The following is a 20,019-nucleotide window of genomic DNA, read 5'->3' on the forward strand; positions in this document are numbered from 1 at the left end:
TTTACTCCACCCTGCTGTACCACTGAACAAAAGCCTGTGTTCTGAGAATTATGTTTTATGTTGCTCACTTCGATCCATGTAACTTTCCTTGTCTGAAATTTTCACTTCAATTGGCATTTCAAAGATTACAGTATACTAATACTGTACTATATTTTATTCATCATGCAATTTTGTTCACAAATTCCTGCTGATGATGCGATGCTACTACTGTATAGGAATTTGTCCCAGTTAAATTAATTACCTATACATACAGAAATATATGCAGGGCTTCAAATCCACATAAGCAAATGGCAGTAGATTTTTCATTTTAGTTTAAATCTAAAAAACTTTCAGGGGGAAAACAGTTTAATTTAAAAGCAAAGGTACTTGAGACTTCTGCTTCAAAAAACTTACTTGCTTGCTAGTTGGTTCCTAGTTAGACACCATTGCTAGTGGATAAGAAAAGTAAATTTCTAGCCCTTTTGTTAATTAATTATTCCTTTCCACAAGTTGAGTTGATTAGTACTGTAGTACATTACAGTATCAGACATATTCTTGGCACGACGACCAGGGTAAGTATTTTTTAGCTGCCTTTGCACCTCACTATTTGTTTGATATTACAATACTTTATACAATATTTATTCACTGGCATTATGTTTCCAGGGGATAGGCTAGGTTTTAGACAGCGATTCAGCCTTAATATTGGTACTGTATAAAGAAAAACATTCTGGCACACATGGCTTGTCATACGTACTGGAATCTAGACACCCGACTGGCGACGCTTGTACAGAAATATTAACATAAAAAGGAAAATAAGATTTTGGCAAGTCTATCCAGGAGACTGTACAGGTAATATAAACACCAATACCAGAACATTAATTCACTTAAAACATTGTATGTTGCATTTATTTATTTATTTTTTTCTTTCCAACCTTTTTTGTTTACTTCATTATTGAAACTATAGGATGGATACTTTAATTAAAACTAGAACATTTATTAAAAAAAGAAATTTACATTCACAAATAATAAAAGAAAACAAGATTTAAATTTTACAATTATTGCTACCCAAACTTGTTATCCCAATTTACAAAATTCCTTTTAAAACCAACATAGCTATGCATAGAGCAGCATTTCATTTACTACCTTTAACTTTCATTCATCATAACAGATTTTGTTAATTATCAGTTCTATGGTTCATTCATTAATATATGATGACCATCTCTGAGCAAGCAAGATTATTACAGTAATTGAAAGTGAAACCAACAGACTGTGAGTAATATTAAATATTCTTGTCCCCCTCTCTTGACAATGTAACATAATAAAGTATCAAACAATTATGTTTTAAAACAGTAATAGTGCAATCGATAGTACAATAACCAATTCAATAGGACATGCAATAGTCGTCAGTGCAATAAACAATATAGGCAGTGCAATATGAAAAATGCTTTAGTTTCTAGGCTACATGTTAACCCATATAATCTTGAACTAAAACCATAAATCAATTTAGTACAATAATGTATCATTGCCTAGATGTATTAAACCGGCTAGGGATTATAAATTGTATTATAATCTGTATTCAATTTGAGCATACCAAATTTAATGGGTACAAGCATTACACATTTTGTCTAGTTCCTGCAGGAGCAAGTGTGCAGTAGCTTTGTGATGATAACTTGATCATCATGTGAGCATGATATGCCTATCATGTGATTATTACTTTACAATCATGTGAGCATTGCATAGCATTACAAACATGACTATCACGATCACTGCCAGGCGTACGTACTGTAACACATAAGCAATAAAAGACATTTACATCACTTTAAATAACATCATCCCATAAATGAGTTTATAAAGAATTAAGGAATAAAATGAAGGCACTATTAGCTACAAGAATGTACTTAAATTCTACAATCCTGAACAAAACAACCATTTGACCAATCAATAAACGACAATTCAGAAGATCATTGGTCAATTGCTTACGTTGCTTACTTAACTTCTATAATCCTGAACAAAACACCCATTTCTTTTATACATCAATATACAGATATGACATAATTAATTCATTACAAAAGAAAGTTGTTTAAAATAATGTGATTTATGTAATAATAATCACAAGTTTATGAATTGGCATATTTACATAAGTTTATTCTTTGTTTTACATTTCATTTACAACAGAACACTTCGGTTCCAGTTCTTCATTTTCGCCCTCAAGTCAGGACACTCACTCTGAATCAAAATGAGTAATGGCCAAATGTCTTGATTATATAGTATTATCTACAGTAACTATGGTAAGGAGTACCATTATTATTTTCTAGTATAAAAGATGTTCTTACGGTGTATGCACAAGCAAATGGTATCAGCATAAAACTTGGTTCTCTTGGTGTAACAGAAGGACGTAATTTAACTAATCACAATGATCAGAAGAAGGGACGCTTTTGATTGTTCAACTCACTTGCATTGCCCTCCACATCCTTGTGTTGCATTCTAGTGGGAACCAAGGTTTATGCAAAAGTTAAACAACACTAAATTGTTACCATATATTCTTGCTGAATAATATTTTCATGAACAGACCTAAAATGGTACTTGCCGCCTAAAATGATGAACAAATTTGCAAGTATGCACGCATATACAAGTTTGTGCCTTTTCATTACCTTAAAACGCTAGTTGCTAACTACTGTCACAGGTAGATTAGGATAAAAATGATTATTGAGTGTTTGAACAGCTTTGTGAACTATAGAATGATTCAAAGAGCGGGAAATCCAGAGCAATCAATGTTTGTATTCGATGACGACAAGCTTACATTTGCAGCACAAACTGATGCTGAGCTTGCTGTTGGACCTGAGTTTGCTGCTGTGCTTGTTGCTTCGCTTTCGCGTGTGTCAATATGTGCGATTTCAAATTGGTGGACTGAGCGAATTTCTTGTTGCACCCATCAAATGGGCAAACATAAGGACGATCTCCCGTGTGAATCCTTACATGTGTACGTAAATTGAAATCGAGCGAGAACCTTTTGCCGCATCCTTCGAATGTGCACTATAAGTAAAAAGGTAGCATGGGTTAGGGAATACTAAATTGATACATTAATAGTACAGTAAATGTTTTGAATTTGTAGAGCATTCCTAATGCTCCTAGTGCTTAGACCATTTTTCATATGCATCAATCATCCATTACCCTAAGCATCATTTAAAGTATTACAAAGTATTATTTAAAGGTCTACAAAATCTGAAGGCTATATGTTGTGTCTAACACAGAAATAATTAGCAAAACAAAAGTTAAAATAATTAGTGATGAAGTGAAAATGAGAAGGTGGAAGTGGATAGGCCATGTCCTGAGAATGAATCCTGAATGTCAATGTATGACTGCATTATCATGTATTCCAGAAGGGAAATGTCGGGTGGGTTGACCAATAACCACCTGGAAGGTTGGGAAAGAGATAGAATAGGCTGGAGATCATGGAATGAAGCTAGAAACAGAATTGACTGGAGATTCTTGTAGCCTTATGGGACACTCAGCCCAAAGAGGATAGGTTAGGTAAGGTAAGGTGGCTACACTATCAAACTATGTGATGTGGACACGATGATTATATCATTACTAACATATTTGGGAATATCACACTTTTTTTTACATCACATACCTGAAATGGTTTCTCACCAGTGTGAACTAACTGATGTCTCTTCAGTTTGGAACTCTCAACAAACGCCTTCCCACATTCAGCGCACACATGCACCCTGGGGCCATGAGTGTGGAGATGCTTTCGCATAGCTGAGTTGTCACGAAACATTTTAGAACAGCCCTGTAAAAGTTTAATCAAATTAGGAAGTTGAATAAAACACGGCAGATCTTAAAATCCGTAAAATATCGAGTCAAGTGGTCGAGTAGTTAAATAAACAAACAATAGCCATAAAAATTGAAATATGTGGCTCTCCTCATCCCTAGTCCTGGTAGTAGAACAAGTCTTCTCGGGTAAGGACTTTTGAGTTTCTTTATTTGCTAAAGCAGGTTAAAACAATTACAAAATAAAAATACAGAGATTTATCAGCGTTCCGCAAACATTTTATTTTGCTGCCTGAAATTAGGTTCTCATTTAGTAGCACATCAATTGCATTTGCTATGTATACAATCATTTTCGGCAAGATTAAACTTAACTCATAAGCATGTAGGTTAACATCAAACACCATTCTTGACATTTCATTGCTTGTTTTAAACTGCGCAAGGTGCTTTTGATGCTGGGAAAACATTGTTTTACGGAACATTGTCCTAGATAACTGTTTTATGATAAGTATTTTAAATTTTAAGCCTGTGGCAAAATTTAAGATGCTGGGAAAACATTGTTTTACAGAACATTGTCCTAGATAACTGTTTTATGATAAGTATTTTAAATTTTAAGCCTGTGGCAAAATTTAAAAGATGAGTTAACGTACCTTATGTGGACATGCTATTGTTCTAGGGATGTCATCATCTTTTGGTTTCTTGGGCTTGATCCTGGAAGACAAACTTTATTTATTGCAGAAAACAATGATTACAACCAAATATACCAAGAGCATGCAAAATAAAAAACAAATTGTTACAAACAAACATGCAATAAATTATTGTTATACTGTAATATATAATATATTTATAATCAAACTGTGAAATCAAAGTCAATGCAACTCACTATAAATACATTTATCATGATGGCTAAGGATCATGCACTGAGAAGATTTCTAATTGTGTTACTTAATAGACCTTTTTTTACATAGACAAAAATTATATACAAACTAAATAATAATAAATAACAGATAAAAATCAGATAAAACAGATTTGAATGACATTAAGACATGCATGGACATTAAATATGTATTTAGATTAGAGCGATATTAACCCACCTTGCAAATTCTGCTAACTGTTTTGGATCACTCAGGTCAATACCTGGGATACCGCCGGGCGGTAACTTCTTACCCATGAGGTATTCAGAGTAATCCGGTGGGTCATTGAGGGCTGAAAGGCCCGATGCAATATCCGATGAACTGCCTTCATCCTCCTTTTTGTCCTCTGAAAAGGAACGCCAATAAATCATCATTTGTTTTATTGTTTTCATAAGCATATTAGGTTAATAAATATGGAAGGCTTAAGCAATTAATGAACCCACTACCATTAGTAACTGGAAATTATAAATTGTTTTTATTAAAAAATACCATTTATTGGTAAGTTATATAAAATGGTAAAGTTTAAGGTTTTTAATTTTGTTCAAGAATCAAGTGTCTCATACTTTTGTAAAAAAGAATACAAACAAATATATAGGCCTACCTACATTGCATGCAATATAAACAAATAAATCTGATTATATTTTCATTTCAAAGAAAATTAATCTTTGTTTTTGAAATTTGAGCAGCAGCTGATGAGGTCATTAAGTTTGAATTGACCTAAGCAAACCCTCTCATTGGCTGTTGATAAACGACCTCCCATCTAATTTGCATTAAGCTAACAGGGCGGAAGCTGGCAAGAAGGGAGACTTAGCGTCCGCCATTTTGGATTTTTCTAGTTGAAACAGTGAATGTTTTCACTAAGATTTCACAAAAACAGAAATGGCAATTGCATTTTTATTGGTGTCCCATAATGCTTACCTTAAATGTGAATTTCTTAATTACAGAATATCCGTCAAAAGATTGTTAATATTCACATTAAATCTTTCGATAATCAGCGCTAGGCCTGTCGACCCACCAAGAACGAATCGCCATTTTTGTTCGCCATCTTCTATCATGGCTGCGCCCATGAGAAAAAAACATGGCGAAAAAAATGGCCGAAACGTAGCTTAAACTTTACTATAAGAAGTTCTAATGCGATTTACTTAAACATTAAACAGTCAATGTATACAAAAGTGATTGAAAGTTGTGCAACTTTCCAATAATTAATGGATAATGTCAAGTAATTTAATGCGTTGCATTTCTTCATTCCGTGCGAAGCCAATTTTTAAGTGACGTTTACCATACAAAAAAATAACATCACAAAAACAGTGTAAAAACACTAATTTTTGGCTAAAACAAAATTGTAAAATGTATCTACCTGACGCCCACATTGTTACAGAAAACTCTCCCTCTAAAGTTTTTATTTGAACTTGTTTTTGCTCCCATTTTCTCGTGCCTTTGTCCGTATCAAAATTTAGGTCTCCGCCAGCAAGAACTTTTCGCGATCGGCTCTTTCCACTGCGTTTGCCTTTTTTACTGCTTGGTTCTTCAGAGAAAACATCGACGTCTGCAGCGGGTACAGGGACAGTATCAATAATGTATGCTGCACCATATTCATCGATATCACCACCTACAATTTCTTCTCTAGTTTGTAAAATAATTTCTTCTCGATCGTCATCGGCAAGTGGTTGCAACGCGATCATCGATTGTCCATCACCAACTTCAATCGTTTCCACCGTTTCAATTGTTGCAACATTTTCTAATTGATCTACCGGAATAGTTACAATATTATCATCGTGAACTGTTTCTATAATGTGATCAACTGGAATATGTTCTACCTCAATGTGTTCCATAGATAAATCAGTGTCGGTATTACTTATTTCGTCTTCGGACGCCATCTTGGATTGAGCAAACCTTCCTGTTTTGTATTGAAAGGCGGGATCTAGCACGCCTCATGAATATTCAATAGAATCACGTGATTTGATGAAGAATTTACTTATGTGCGCTGCGGCGTGGATGAGTGACAGTTTTGAGTATTTTGCATATGTACATAAAGTTTATAAAAAATACATTATGTTATTCATTTACTGTATGATATTAATGTGGATTGTTACAACAAAATGGTAGCCCTGTAGACCATTTCAGTATCGTACTTAAATACGGTATTGTCACTGTGACCAATATTGACATAATATAATAAATTATCTATCATCAAATTTGCAAGGAAGTCCAACATGTTTTATGAATAAAAATATTAGAATAGCATGCTACCTCATTCCGTCCTCTTTCAATTTATTTAACAATACAGCATGCAAAGTTGCGTCAAATTGGTACGACAGAATAGAAAAAGAAGTTTCTGATAGAAAAGAAAATGTGTTTGTCGCCCTCTATTGCGGGCGGGAAAATGAGTCTCGTTCCCGACGGCATAGTTGTAAATATTAATTGTGAATTATTTTGATCTTTTTTATAACAGCGCCATCTATAATCTTGTAAATCTACGTCGAAAGTTTGGGTGGGGCTAACAAAGTTTTAGAGAAATTTGTGATTGTAATTGATTTATAAAAGAAATGAATTTATTCCAAAAAAAAATTAGAAAGTACCACAAGAAGAAAAAAAGTTAACTACAAACCTATATTTTACCAAATTATCTAAATAAATTTAATTTATTTATGAATTTTTTGTTTTTTAAAATCCATGTCTCTAAATTTTTGAAATGATGGACGTGATAAGCATTGGATTTATTCAAAGCATCCATGGAAAATGAGTCTTTTTCGATTGGAAGCTGGGCTGGATTACATTGGGGCTAAGGTGGTGGTAGAGTAACGGGTATTCTTCGAATCTAAAACACACACATACATATTTAACCATAATATATACAGTATGTATTTTAAAAACTAATGAATGAACATGAACACAATTCAGCCTGATCCCAATTACTCTCATCGTGTTTTTAAATTCTTAGGAAACGTAATACTCGAGATGGTCCCTTAATTAAACACATAGGCGTTATTTTGGAAGATTCCAAACCAATGCGTGACTTTGCTACCACCTTTACAACCTTGGATGGAGCATCTATCCTAGCGGGGGTTACACTGCAACTTAGCTCTTCTCTAACTAGGTAGCAGCCTACGTTTTCGCAAGTTTATACGTAAAATTTACTTGTATTTGTTTTTACTAAAGGTAGACCTATACGTCTTCTTAAGATTTTCTGAAGGAAATCAACGCTTTTGAAGATTTTTAATGGAATTTTGGTAAATAAGCCGTTTCCAAGACGACAGGCCGAATTAAAAGTAAGTGTTTTTTTAGCCTTCATTCAAAGTACTGTACTGTACGTAAAGACATCTTCTGTATTTTAATTCTGAACAATTATGCTATTGTTTTACTAATTTTAAATGCAGTCGAAAAATCTGAATGTGGAGATGCATGCATCACTCTCTTCTTCGTAATATACTGTACTTTTGATTAAAGTGTAATTACTCAATTTGATGACATAAGAGTGAGATACGTATTTTCAATTTTGTAATGATTTTAGTGGAGGATCATCATAACCAGAGGATTAAGGATACAAATATAGTGTAGAATTAAAATAGCGAAATTGATATGAGGTGCATGGTAATACAAATTATTGTATAGTATTATGTTGAATTTACAAAGAAAGGACCCCGCCCCAGCTAGACTAGTAAAGTTGACCTACTACTATGAGGATACCTACATCAGGGAAAATACCTACATGGCGTAATCATGTTACCATGGAATCTAATCTCCGTGACGTAACCAAACAATGGTTTATTAAAGCCTAATAAATAATTATGTCACAGAAAATAACAAAGTTGATGATAAGTTTAGCCATTACGTAGATTAACGTCTGCAATGCATTCAATCAATATGAAACTATTGTGTATTAAATTCAAAAAGTATTAAAAGTAAAAGTACGCAGAATCATGGAGGTATCCCCCTCCACCTTGGTTGAATCATCAGTTGGAGACTGGGGATTTGTCTTTAATATACTAATGGTCCTTCTAGGGGAAAATGACGTCATACCTCTTAAGTTGATGATTATGGATAATTGTGACGTTAGTTTTACCATGGAGAAATAAGTCCATGGATTTACGTTATAATTTCATGTATAATAGATGGCTATATTATAAGGATAACATTTTCTCCGTGATTTTACGTAATTCCATTTATAGATGGCTAGTATAATAATAAGAATAAAAGTTGACATGCTAAACATACCGTAGGCCTATTATTAACTCAAAGCATGAAAGCTGTGTCCATCTATCGTGCTGAGATTCCATAATTAATTTTATAAAGATGTAACACTTGTTTCCCGAGAACATTGTTAATTGGATTGATTAATCCATAAATTTTAATCAAAACGCTTGAGTACACTATTGATGTCCAAAAAGAAACCTTACTTTGAACTAGGCTTTCGCCTGGTTTGTGTGTGTTTATTTTGAAATCTGATGCGGATTTGATCGACCATTACAGTACTGTAAACAAAATATATTCTGGTAAAATTCCCACTTGGACGCAACGCAACGCAATGTTAAACAAACAAGAAGGGGACGAGGGGGACAAACAAGAAGGGGACGAGGGGGACAAACAAGGGGGAAAAATAATACAGTATGTATTTTTTAACATTACGGACCAACCCCTATTCAGAGGACTCGCATTGTCGGGTCCGGACGGAAAGGCCTGCTTATTATGCACAAACGCGAGCGTTAACTTTGTACGCTTTTTACTATATTATTGTAGATATTTTTTTAATGTATAGTATATTGTTTATATCAATTTTCAATCAATATCAATCACTTTTTTTATACAACATGAAATTAATACGTTGGCAACCAGTAGAAGATATATATCCATGCCTAACAAAAATACTCTGCATTGTTTTGTTTTACGGTTGGGTCTGTCCATTTATTTTAACTAATAGCAATTACATGACATTTGAAACTACACAGGTTCATGTAGGAACGTGACAAGCATAACATGTAAACAAATAGAAGAAAAACCACAAGTTATGTTTTAAAGTGGTATATGGGGATATTGACACAACCGGTGTTATTACGGCATGCGATTTTTTTTTCGTTCCTCCATCGGTTTGTTTCGGAAACAATCGACTTTTCGGTAAGGCTGCTCACACTGCATACCCTCGAAGTTCCCCTTAAAATATTGTTCAACTGGAGGAGGTAAAAAAAATCATCTCATCTTTAAAAATAACATAAGCAAATATTTGTACATATAAGAACCGATTATATTATAAATAAAGCTTTAGTTTTCCTCTTAAGAATTGCTAAACCATTTTACTTAAGAAGAGACAATTAAGAAACATATTTAAAAATGTCAGCTCTGTTAAATTACCATTTTAAAGGCACTTAACTGAAAAAACGAAGATCTGTTAAGATGAAACCCCACGAGTACCGTAGTTGCTAAGATACCTTCCAAACAATATGCTAATTCTTATGTTTGAAATATAAGCCGTTAACTATTACGTAATACGTTCTTTTGTAACGTGATTACGTAATCTGAAATTGGTCGTTTGTCGTTCATTGTTGGGGTTCTATTTTAAAGTGCATCTTGGTCTGCCATCCATTGTCTTAACATTGTATGTTTTGTGAATCAAAGGCGTCAGCTGCGGCGTTAACGTACATGCTTATAGAACAAAGAACTAAAGGTAAAATTTACTACTAACTCTGAAACGTAATTTTAATTACATATAATAATCATAGGCCTACACCTGATCCAGGTACGTCCATGTTGAAACGTTGACCCGGTGGCGGTGGTGGTAGTAGGCTTTTGAGTGAGTGCTTCTCATGTTATACATAATATTTGGGGCTATATCCTCCATAAATTATAAATACCAGGATATCTAATAATGTTATTGTTTCAAAATTTTAAAATCAGTATTAATCTCTAGATTCCATTAGTTTAGTTCAGACCCGTTCAGACGGGTAAGATTAGGCGATGTGTGCCTTTTTAAACCCATTTCTACAACGAATCCAATCGTTTTTTCCATTGATTCCTCTACGTCGAAAAATCAAAATGAATTGACTCGTTCAAACTCTAATCGTTTACATTGTCTGTTCAATGAACCGCGCCATCTTCTTCTTCACTCGTCTGCGGCGGATTCAACAACCAGTGTTAATCTTGTTAATCGCGTGTAGTTCACCTCCTCAAGGCGTTACTATAGTGAAATATAAAAACATGGATGCCTTAATTTGTTGTGACTGCCAGCCGAAGCAAACAGCTGTTTTAGTGCTTAATGTCATGGGTATGCACGATATCTTCCACGCCAAGCCTTCGAATAATATAATCATTTAACTGCATAAATTGAATACAAAATAACTATAGATCACACATTTAAATATTTCAATATATATAAATTCACAGGCACAGAACAAATATAAACCGTCCAGTGATACGGTATTGAAAATTAATTAATTTAGAAACGATAAAGATGGGTAAATTTTTGTAAGAAGATTGTATGGAGAGTCACCAAAATGATAGTTTGTTGTGGGGGTTCCAACTTCCAACCAATTTTCTTCTCATTCCGTTGTTATATCTCTCCCACACATGTAAAATGTGTGGGAGTATAGGAGAGATAACAAACGAGTAAATTAACTTTAAAATGTGCTATAAAGCAGTTACTGTGTTGTATTGACGACCTTGGGTGTTAAGATGCTCCCTAAAATAAATTTATAATTTTTAAGAACGAAAAGGCTTGGTACCCCTCTAAAATCTATACAATGGTATGAGGTAACATTACAGGCACAAAATGATCAGCAATTGCTGGATGGATCACCCTCATTAAATATGGTTCAAATAAAATAAATAAATAAATAAAAACAAAGGCAACGCTTTGTACTGTCAAGTTTAGTTAACCCATGGAGAAATAAGAACTTATTTCTCCATGGTTAACCATTGGCAAAAAACGCAACACGACGCGATTATCGATGATGATCCGTTGCGTAGGGATGTTTGCGTTACGACGGCATTGCGTTCACTTTATTAAGTGGGAACCAAGCTTTAGGGCTGTGTCATATAAATCGGCGTTGTACTGTACACGAGAAGTCTATATGCTAAATACCGTATGTCATTTGTATACAATTATGCTGAATATATTAATTTTGAATATAATGCTTTGTTTGTCAGACTTGTTTACATGTATAATTTAATTTTAAAGCGTAACGTATGCGTTGTCGGCACTGCTTGCTGTATTACGTAACAGTAGAATAGCGAAAGCTCTCTATTAGCATACTGCATCGATCGTCCCTGGCTCCAGGGTCCAATTTTCCAAGGAAATATCCAATGCTATGCACACATTAAAAAGAACACCTTTGTATGTTCATTCTCTTTAGCCTCGAATAAATTATTCTCGGCCTCGAATCTCGAAAATTTGAATCAAAATGATTAATGATAAATGTTCATGAACCTTAACCTGTTTGTTCGTCTTTTGATTTAGAGAGGACACTCTCTGGTGGATCCACTGTATGACATTTTGACCTACGTGAGTTCTATATATGCCTCTCTCTGGTGGATCCACTGTATAACATTTTGACCTACGTGAGTTCTATGTATATGCCTTTCTTTAGTGGATCCACTTTATAACATTTTGACCTACGTGTGAGTTCTATGTACTGTATAATATGCCTCTCTCTGGTGGATCCACTGTATAGCATTTTGAGTTCATTTTAAATCGTGTCAAATATTGGTGTTTTGATTCGTGAAATGCTTTCATCTGTTTTATGCACTGTGGTCTTCCCTGCCCCCCCCCCCCCATACTTACGTGGGCCACAGTGCCATGCCTTCCTGTCTCCCTTCCCTCTACTTGTCTATAACTATTTTAAACATTGATATTAATCTGATTGTTGTATGTCATCTTACAAGATGTAATCAGTACAATGTTAAACTTGTTTCAGTCTAGTTTGAGTTTTTGGTGATTCGTCAGATTGTTCTTGTAAAAAAATGTAGTAGCAACTGGATTTAGCGAAGTGTGATTTGAACACTTAAAGTTAAATCGAGCAAATATCTGTTGAATGGAACCCGGGATAGGAATTGATTACAAAAAGATAAAAATAAGCAACAAAAATAACACACGCCAAAAAGTCAACAGAAGATTAACACCTTGGTGAGTGTGAACAGGAATAGTAAAATTGTGAGAATTCCATTGGATTAATTTAGCGTAATAAAAGCAAACTATTTCGAATTGAGATAAAATATAGTAATATTCCTCAGGGAAGCCAAAATGAGAATTATTGATTTGATAACAAAATTCTTCGGATTCGATTTGCCCCCGTGACCAATATGACTACATTATTTTAATCTTATTTCAGAAATTTTGTATCACCAAACGAATGGATAATTCCTCCATGATCACACTCAAATAGAATTTCCCCCGTTCAGGTTTAGTTATTTAACCGAGTAGGGTTTTTTTTTCTTGGGCTAGCTACCCGGGTAGATAACTAACTCTAGCCTGGACGAGTGGCCTTGACGGACCCTTGTATTCGGACGAATAGCACGTCAGACGACGACTACGCATAGCTTAAAATCTAGAAATATATCTTTTGCCTGTAATTAAATTGCCCAATATTAATATTGTAATCTTTAAAAAACTATTTCTTAGCTTATTTGATTTGCATTTGATTTGAATTTATTAGGAAAATCATAAAAAAATACATACAAAGTGATAACATAAATTACTGACATTACAAATAAATACATTTATGAAAAAAAATATTCCAGAAAGCACTAACGAACGGCTGACCGAAAGGACTCAATTTTTATTATCTTGAAAGATGAACGGAGAGCAATAATGTTAATTTGTACAATTCTTAAAGCTCCTACTTGACAACCGATTGACCGGAGAATTAGGACACTTAATAGAGAAGTACACATAGGAATTTTAGTTACGAATAGGTATGCGAGATTGCGCATGCGTGCTACTGTCCGTGTCAATGTATTTCTCGAGGTCCGTGAAATTCGATAATAGGTACGGTAGATACAAACTTATGTTTGCAGTCTTGTAATTTTTGCAAGGTTGATAAATCTTCATGAAAATTAAAAGTATAAAGGTGTAAATAACCTTTTAAATATCTGCAATAACATTTAATAAGCATAGTAAAATTTACTTGCCATTTTGTTTCGCGATAAGTTCATCAACGCAAAATGCGCGAAATAAAATGTTCGCGAACTTTTAAGGAATGTACAGAACCTTTGATTTGTAACGTCAATAGATTGTTCACATACAATGTACGACTTGGCTAGGTAAGTAGATTCTTTTTCTTGCCTTCGTTACAGATAAATTGTTTAGAAAGATGAAATTAAATCAATTTGCTTTAATGAATAGGAACATCGGCATCTTGCTACTTTGTACAAATTCAATTCAACAACTTAATTAATTAAATAAACATCGCGACGTTTAACGCGCGACGTTTAATTATTGTGTAAAAGAGTCAAGACATAGAGTTCGAATATGAAATCATTCCTCTTCCACATAAAGTTGTGGGTACTTTAGATATTTGTTTGTTTTTATTATTTAGTATAATTATAATGTATGTCCATGGCTTAATGACAATAGCGATAATGTTAAACACGATTTTATAGAGCATGCAATGTATATGATTACCGATATACCTCCGCCAAGGAGGTATGTGTAGTTCATTTATGTATGTAAATTAAATACAAAATTATTACAAGCATATAGGCCTATCAAAATATTATGAATACGTTATTCAAATATCAGCAACCAATTCCGAAGATAGGTATGTTACTTTTTTTATGCTAATGAATCTATGTTGTACACAGAGCTATAATATTATGACGTCATCATCCAAACATGACAGTCAATCATTACACATCTTGGAATCTTCAACCTTTGCTTTCTTAATGACTCAGCTGTCACTGCGCATCTTTACGATATTTTTAAAGTATGGAGGGCAAAACGCGCAATGTGTACTTTGATTTTATTAGATTGTTCAATAGGATTGATGATGACCACCAGGCTGTATTTTACTAGTAGATAGCTCTATTTTATTGCATACTTTTGAATTGTTTGTGGCGTCATCTATTTTTTGTGTAGTTCAATTTTGAACATGGAGCAATATTTATCATTGTTTTGTACTCAACAGTACGGTTTGATTCTAATGTTACTTATTGCCATGAATTGTTTGACAACATTAGCGTTTCATACCCCCGTAGACAAAAATATGTCGGACGAAAAAGAAGATGCTAACGTTTGTAATTGGATTCCTCACGATATGGGCCTAAATATAATAATATAGTACAAATAGTACCTTGGTTTACCATTCATATCTTAAATATAGGCATATATAATATATAAAAAGTTGTTTTATTCCATTAACAAATTGAAATATTCATACACTCTAAATTCATTAATTCCATATCCACAATTGCACGAACTCTACCCCCTGTTTTTATTCATTTAAATTTTATTAATTCAAGTACAGATAGAATAACAAACATTTTGGCTGACTCGTATTTAAAGAGCATGCGTTTGGGGACAATTTTACTGGCTAAAAGAATAAGCAATGTAATATATTTTTTTTAAATATTTGTACGACGAAGTAATGATTAAAATGTCCTCATCGGTAAGGTTACTTTGGCACAAGTGCTTGACGACTTTACGAGTGAATGTTTTACTTATTTCCCGTTCAAATCCATAAAGTTCAAACCGTTCTCACGACATACAACCTACTTCCAAAAAAACAATTTATTTCGGAAGAAATATTATAAAGAAAATAAATGTGCAGTGCATAAAAAACAGACGTGCCTATTTATATTATGTAGTATGTATGAGGTAGTAATTTTTGTATTTAAATAATCGATAATATCAAATTGTATTTACTAACGCAAATACGTAAGTGCAACGCAAGTTATTTGACCAATCGCGACACGATGGATGATCATCTATCGTGTCGTGATTGGTCAACTTGCTTGCGTTGCCATTACGACTTCGTTACGAATAGGCGTCTGTCTGATCTTTTGCTGGGGCCATATTGTATTTTAATTAATAATACTGTATATCGTAGTTTTATTATTGTTCCTAGTGCCATTACTAGGAATAATTATTTATAGTCTTACCTACCTATAAACACGTTGTAAATAATAATGGTCAACTCAACCGGACTCTAAAAATAAATATATAACCAGGTTGCATACTTCAAAGAAGATGGGTCAAGAGTAACGTTTTGTTTGACCTTGTTAATACATAATGATTGACCTGTGATCAAGGATAAATAATTGGTTGAGAAATTAAATTCCAACACCGTAAGCACGGTTGTGGTCAGTGTCCATCCGTCGGGTCGTCATAACTATTTAGGAAATTAACTAGTTCCTAATTGTGTATATTTATTTGTTTAAATACAAAAGCGAGGGAGTGCAGCGAAGGACGAGGGACCGAATCGACACAGGACCGAATCGACACAGGAGGGAATGAATAGGGACACTTTCACACTGGTACAAAGAATTACTAGTCACCAATAACATAAAAGATTTCCAGTTACTTTGAACGTCTGATGCACTAATAAGCCATGCCACAATACTGAAATTGACTTCTGCGCGCGCGCGCAAATTTTATTATTCCTACTGATCAGCAGCAGAACCCTGTTCAAACTTACAAATGCATTTTTGTAAATGCGAATTACTTTACACTTACCAATTCTTTTTTTTTTCATAGAATAGAAACATTATTTCATTGAAATGACTTATGATGGACAGTTTATTGGAATCATTGATTGAGTTAAAATTCCTTTTAAATAAACTAAAATGAATGGGACATTGATTGAAGGACGTAGTATTCACAATATACCACATGTGCGAGCTTAATTGTGTTATAAGATCGAATCATTATCATGGTTTAATTAATTACGCATCTTCTAATTGATTACTTAATTATCAATCAATTCCACATAAGTCAATCTGAGTGTGTAGTGTGAATGAATGTCTTCATGTTCAGTAAACAAGTAACTACTGATATGATGTACATTGCATCGTATTTTAGATAGGCTGTGTTCATACATAAGTCAATTTGAGTCACGTATAGTGTGAATGAATGTCTTCATGTTCAGTAAACAAGTAACTACTTATGTACATTGCATCGTATTTTAGATAGGCTGTGTTCATACATAAGTCAATTTGAATCACGTATAGTGTGAATGAATGTCTCACGTTCAGTAAACAAGTAACTACTGATATGATGTACATTGCATTGCATTTTAGATAGATATTACATAGGCTATGTTCACACATGTTTTTCTAGGCGATACCATTTAGGTAGGTAATACCGTAACTGTATTCCATGATATGGCAAGCAAGGTCCGCCAAAATTTTTCCTTTGACTCAGTTGTTCTTATCGTTTTGCGGAGACTCATCATGGAGTTATTAGCCTACTATAATAACTCCTTGTTTTGTTTTTCTTCATTGTTATTTTATTCATACTGTCTGACCTTGAAAGCCTAAGCTTGGCGTAAGACAGAAGCCAAAGATTAATTTTCATTACTACTAGATACAGGAATCTGGTTCCAAACTGCATTGCAAATGTAACCTAAATTGGCATAGACTAAACATAACACCTTACGTGTTAAACCGTAAAACAGACATAAGCTAGTTGAGGAAGAAGGGGATTTACACTGATTGTCAATTAATTATTTCCGTATAAGTTCCGATAGCCGATACGGACGACTATCTTGTCTCAAGTCGAATCTAATGAGCAGACAGACGTGTTAAACTATAGGTTTAAGTTCTGTCTTATTGCCAAGGTTGGTACTTGAATGACGAGTTAGTGATAGCTTGGAAGGATATAACCCACCTGTAAAGAGAGTGTTCTATTTTGTCCCTGATTTGTAATCGTTTTTCCAGTGTTAAAATGTTGTTTTCATGTTTTATCGATTTTCCAGGGTTAAGTTTTTTTTATGGACTGCAGTACACCATTGTATGATTTGAATTCACTTACAGCATTGTATTCTTCACAATAACCTACTAAACAAATGCCTAAAATAGATTGGATTGAAAGTATGTTGTATGTATAGTTTAATCATGGAGGTACACTAACAAATATCACCTCCATGATAAACTTGCCCTACGTGTCTAGTCGTCTTTTGTATGTTGTTAATCCACCATCGATGACGTATGAAACGCCATGTGTGCCAAAATATTTGTATTTTTACCAATATACCAGCCGTCTATACCTCCATGGTATTCATAGCGGAATCAGCTTATAGAAAATAGCAGAACATAGAATGTCTTATACCTTCAGACTTTATAATAAAACAATTATAAATTCATCATCATGTACGGTAATTTGTATGTAGAAGACAGGTAAACAACACAATCTAGAAGGCAATTAATCGTTAAGTCGGTTTTCACTGACCGATTTATTTCAAATAACTTCTGAATACGAAATAAACTCTTCCGCTACAGTAATCCTAATGCATTATAACGAATAATAGATAATTGACCATAAAATAAATAATTATGTTAACAGGGTATTAGTTTAAATGTATCATAATGCATGTATGTGTATATGCGGTTACGGGTACGTTGACCGCATACCCACGCGAAACGCTTATAACCCAAGGACACGTTCTATAATGACGTCATCATAGCGACATTTCTCTACGATTAAAGAAAATCACACTGACCACAAAATAGTTCATTGGTATTATAGTGGTTACCGGTATTGGTTAACAAATTTATTCCAAAGAGGTCGCAGGTTCGAATCCTATATTCGTTTGTGGATTAACCCGGGATCTTTTAAACAAGTAGGCCTGGTTCTTCTGCCTGAGTAAAAGTATTGAATAGTAGGCCTACGCACGTTTCTAGATTATGTGTTTGTCGTGATTTGCTTTTGTTTGCTTTTTTACAGGGTTGTTTTTATGCTGTAGGCTCACATTAGATTTCAATTGTATTTTTATCATGAATACGTCCATGAAATGTTTATGAGTACTCTCTAACCATTTAGCTATAAAATTAGAATGCTCCGTGATATTTCAATAGTGTTAAATGCTTAGTGTTGAAGCTGTTATGATGTGGGCGGAGAAAGAACAATGATATATAAATCTTTAGAATGTACGCTTCCGTTATGAAATACGTACTTTTATATTACCTCTACACCTTTATATTAAACAGTCAACAATACGAGAAAAAAAACCCGTTGAAAACGTTCTTTCTGGTAGGTTGGCACCATCACGTGTCTATCCCCTAAACATTTCGTACCAGCAGTATGCCTGCCAATACAATTCAAAGGCTATTTAAAATAGTTTACTGAGTTTTTATACATACATAACATTAACCGTATGCTGATTTTACTGGCGTACATATATCTTTAGATCCCCTCTGCATTGGCTTATTATTTATAAAAGAAAAGCATTTGCATACATGGCATGAGCTGCAAACATTGAAAGAAATAAATATCAATATTGTCAAGCCGTCTAGATCCCCTTTTGCAATCCGTACGCCTACCAATTAACTGGGATTCGACCTGCAGTAATTATATTCATTGGTGTAAACGAAATAAAAGATTTCAAGAGTTGTGGTACAATAAATAAATGGAAGAAAAAAGTATTTTATGAAATATGCAAACATGTTTATCCAGTAAATGAAGGAAAATATTTTTCAAAATATGCAAGAATTGTACTAGTATACGGTATATTGATATCAAGTTATAACAGATCTCTCGATTCAATATATTGATTACATTGTCTGTTTCGAAAACAACTAAATAAAATATATACTGTATAGGCTCTATTCGGTATAGAAGAGTTATATGATCCTTATCATACCGCACGTGACCTAGAAACCCATTTACAATTGAATTGGTTCAATGAAACATTTTGAATGAAAGATGTGGAATCCTCACTATAATATCGCGTGCATTCGTTCAAAATTTAAACTAATCCACCAGCATTAGATATACAAAGAATTGCAGTCTGGTAATTCCAAAAATATTGACACAAATATTTTTCAATAGAGAAACGTAGTTAGTAAATGTAGGAGATGAATAAACTATTATATTTCAGAAAGAAAAAAAACGTAATATATTTCAGTGTTGGCATGTAACTATGCAACGCCAAATGCGCATTACAAATAGTCCACAGAGTGATACAGTATGTAGACTAATTGGCCAAACATATGACGTATTTTCTATTAATACCATCTACTCCATGAAAATAATAATTATTATAAACGATTCATCACTATAGTGATCTTGAAACGGCAATACCAATAATGTTTAAAATTCATTCGCCGAATTAACCTTGGAATTATATTATTATGGCGCCGGCAGATTGCTCTAGGTTAATATATGCTAAGTTATACATTATAAATACCTTTGAAAATACACCGGTGTTCAGTA

General features: G+C 33.8%; 2 protein-coding genes and 1 long non-coding RNA gene across 4 annotated transcripts in view; 1 reads left to right on the plus strand and 2 right to left on the minus strand.

The window, feature by feature from the left end:
- The window catches only part of LOC144852842 (uncharacterized), a 137,178-nt gene that overhangs the window by 68,528 nt on the left and 48,631 nt on the right, over positions 1-20,019 (minus strand). The gene's annotated exons all lie outside the window — the stretch shown is intronic.
- On the minus strand, positions 859-6,580 carry LOC144851738 (transcription factor YY2-like). 2 transcript variants are annotated; one of them, XM_078709337.1, is made up of 5 exons: positions 6,022-6,580; positions 4,845-5,010; positions 4,401-4,461; positions 3,614-3,772; positions 859-3,012 (listed from the first exon to the last, which is right to left on the minus strand). In XM_078709337.1, the coding sequence occupies exons 1-5, from the start codon at positions 6,539-6,541 to the stop codon at positions 2,776-2,778; spliced, it is 1,143 nt and encodes a 380-aa protein (XP_078565463.1). In that variant the 5' UTR covers positions 6,542-6,580; the 3' UTR covers positions 859-2,775. The 2 variants fall into 2 exon arrangements, with proteins under 2 accessions (XP_078565463.1, XP_078565462.1); XM_078709336.1 differs by having other exon boundaries at positions 4,401-4,473.
- LOC144852817 (uncharacterized) overlaps positions 7,730-20,019 on the plus strand; it is a 44,027-nt gene continuing 31,737 nt past the window's right edge. Inside the window, exon 1 of the mRNA XM_078710798.1 lies at positions 7,730-7,933. The gene's annotated coding sequence lies outside the window, so the exon portion shown is untranslated. The remainder of the gene's footprint in view (positions 7,934-20,019) is intronic.

Source organism: Antedon bifida, chromosome 9 (genome assembly GCF_963402885.1).
Source record: "Antedon bifida chromosome 9, ecAntBifi1.1, whole genome shotgun sequence".
Lineage (NCBI taxonomy): Eukaryota > Metazoa > Echinodermata > Crinoidea > Comatulida > Antedonidae > Antedon > Antedon bifida.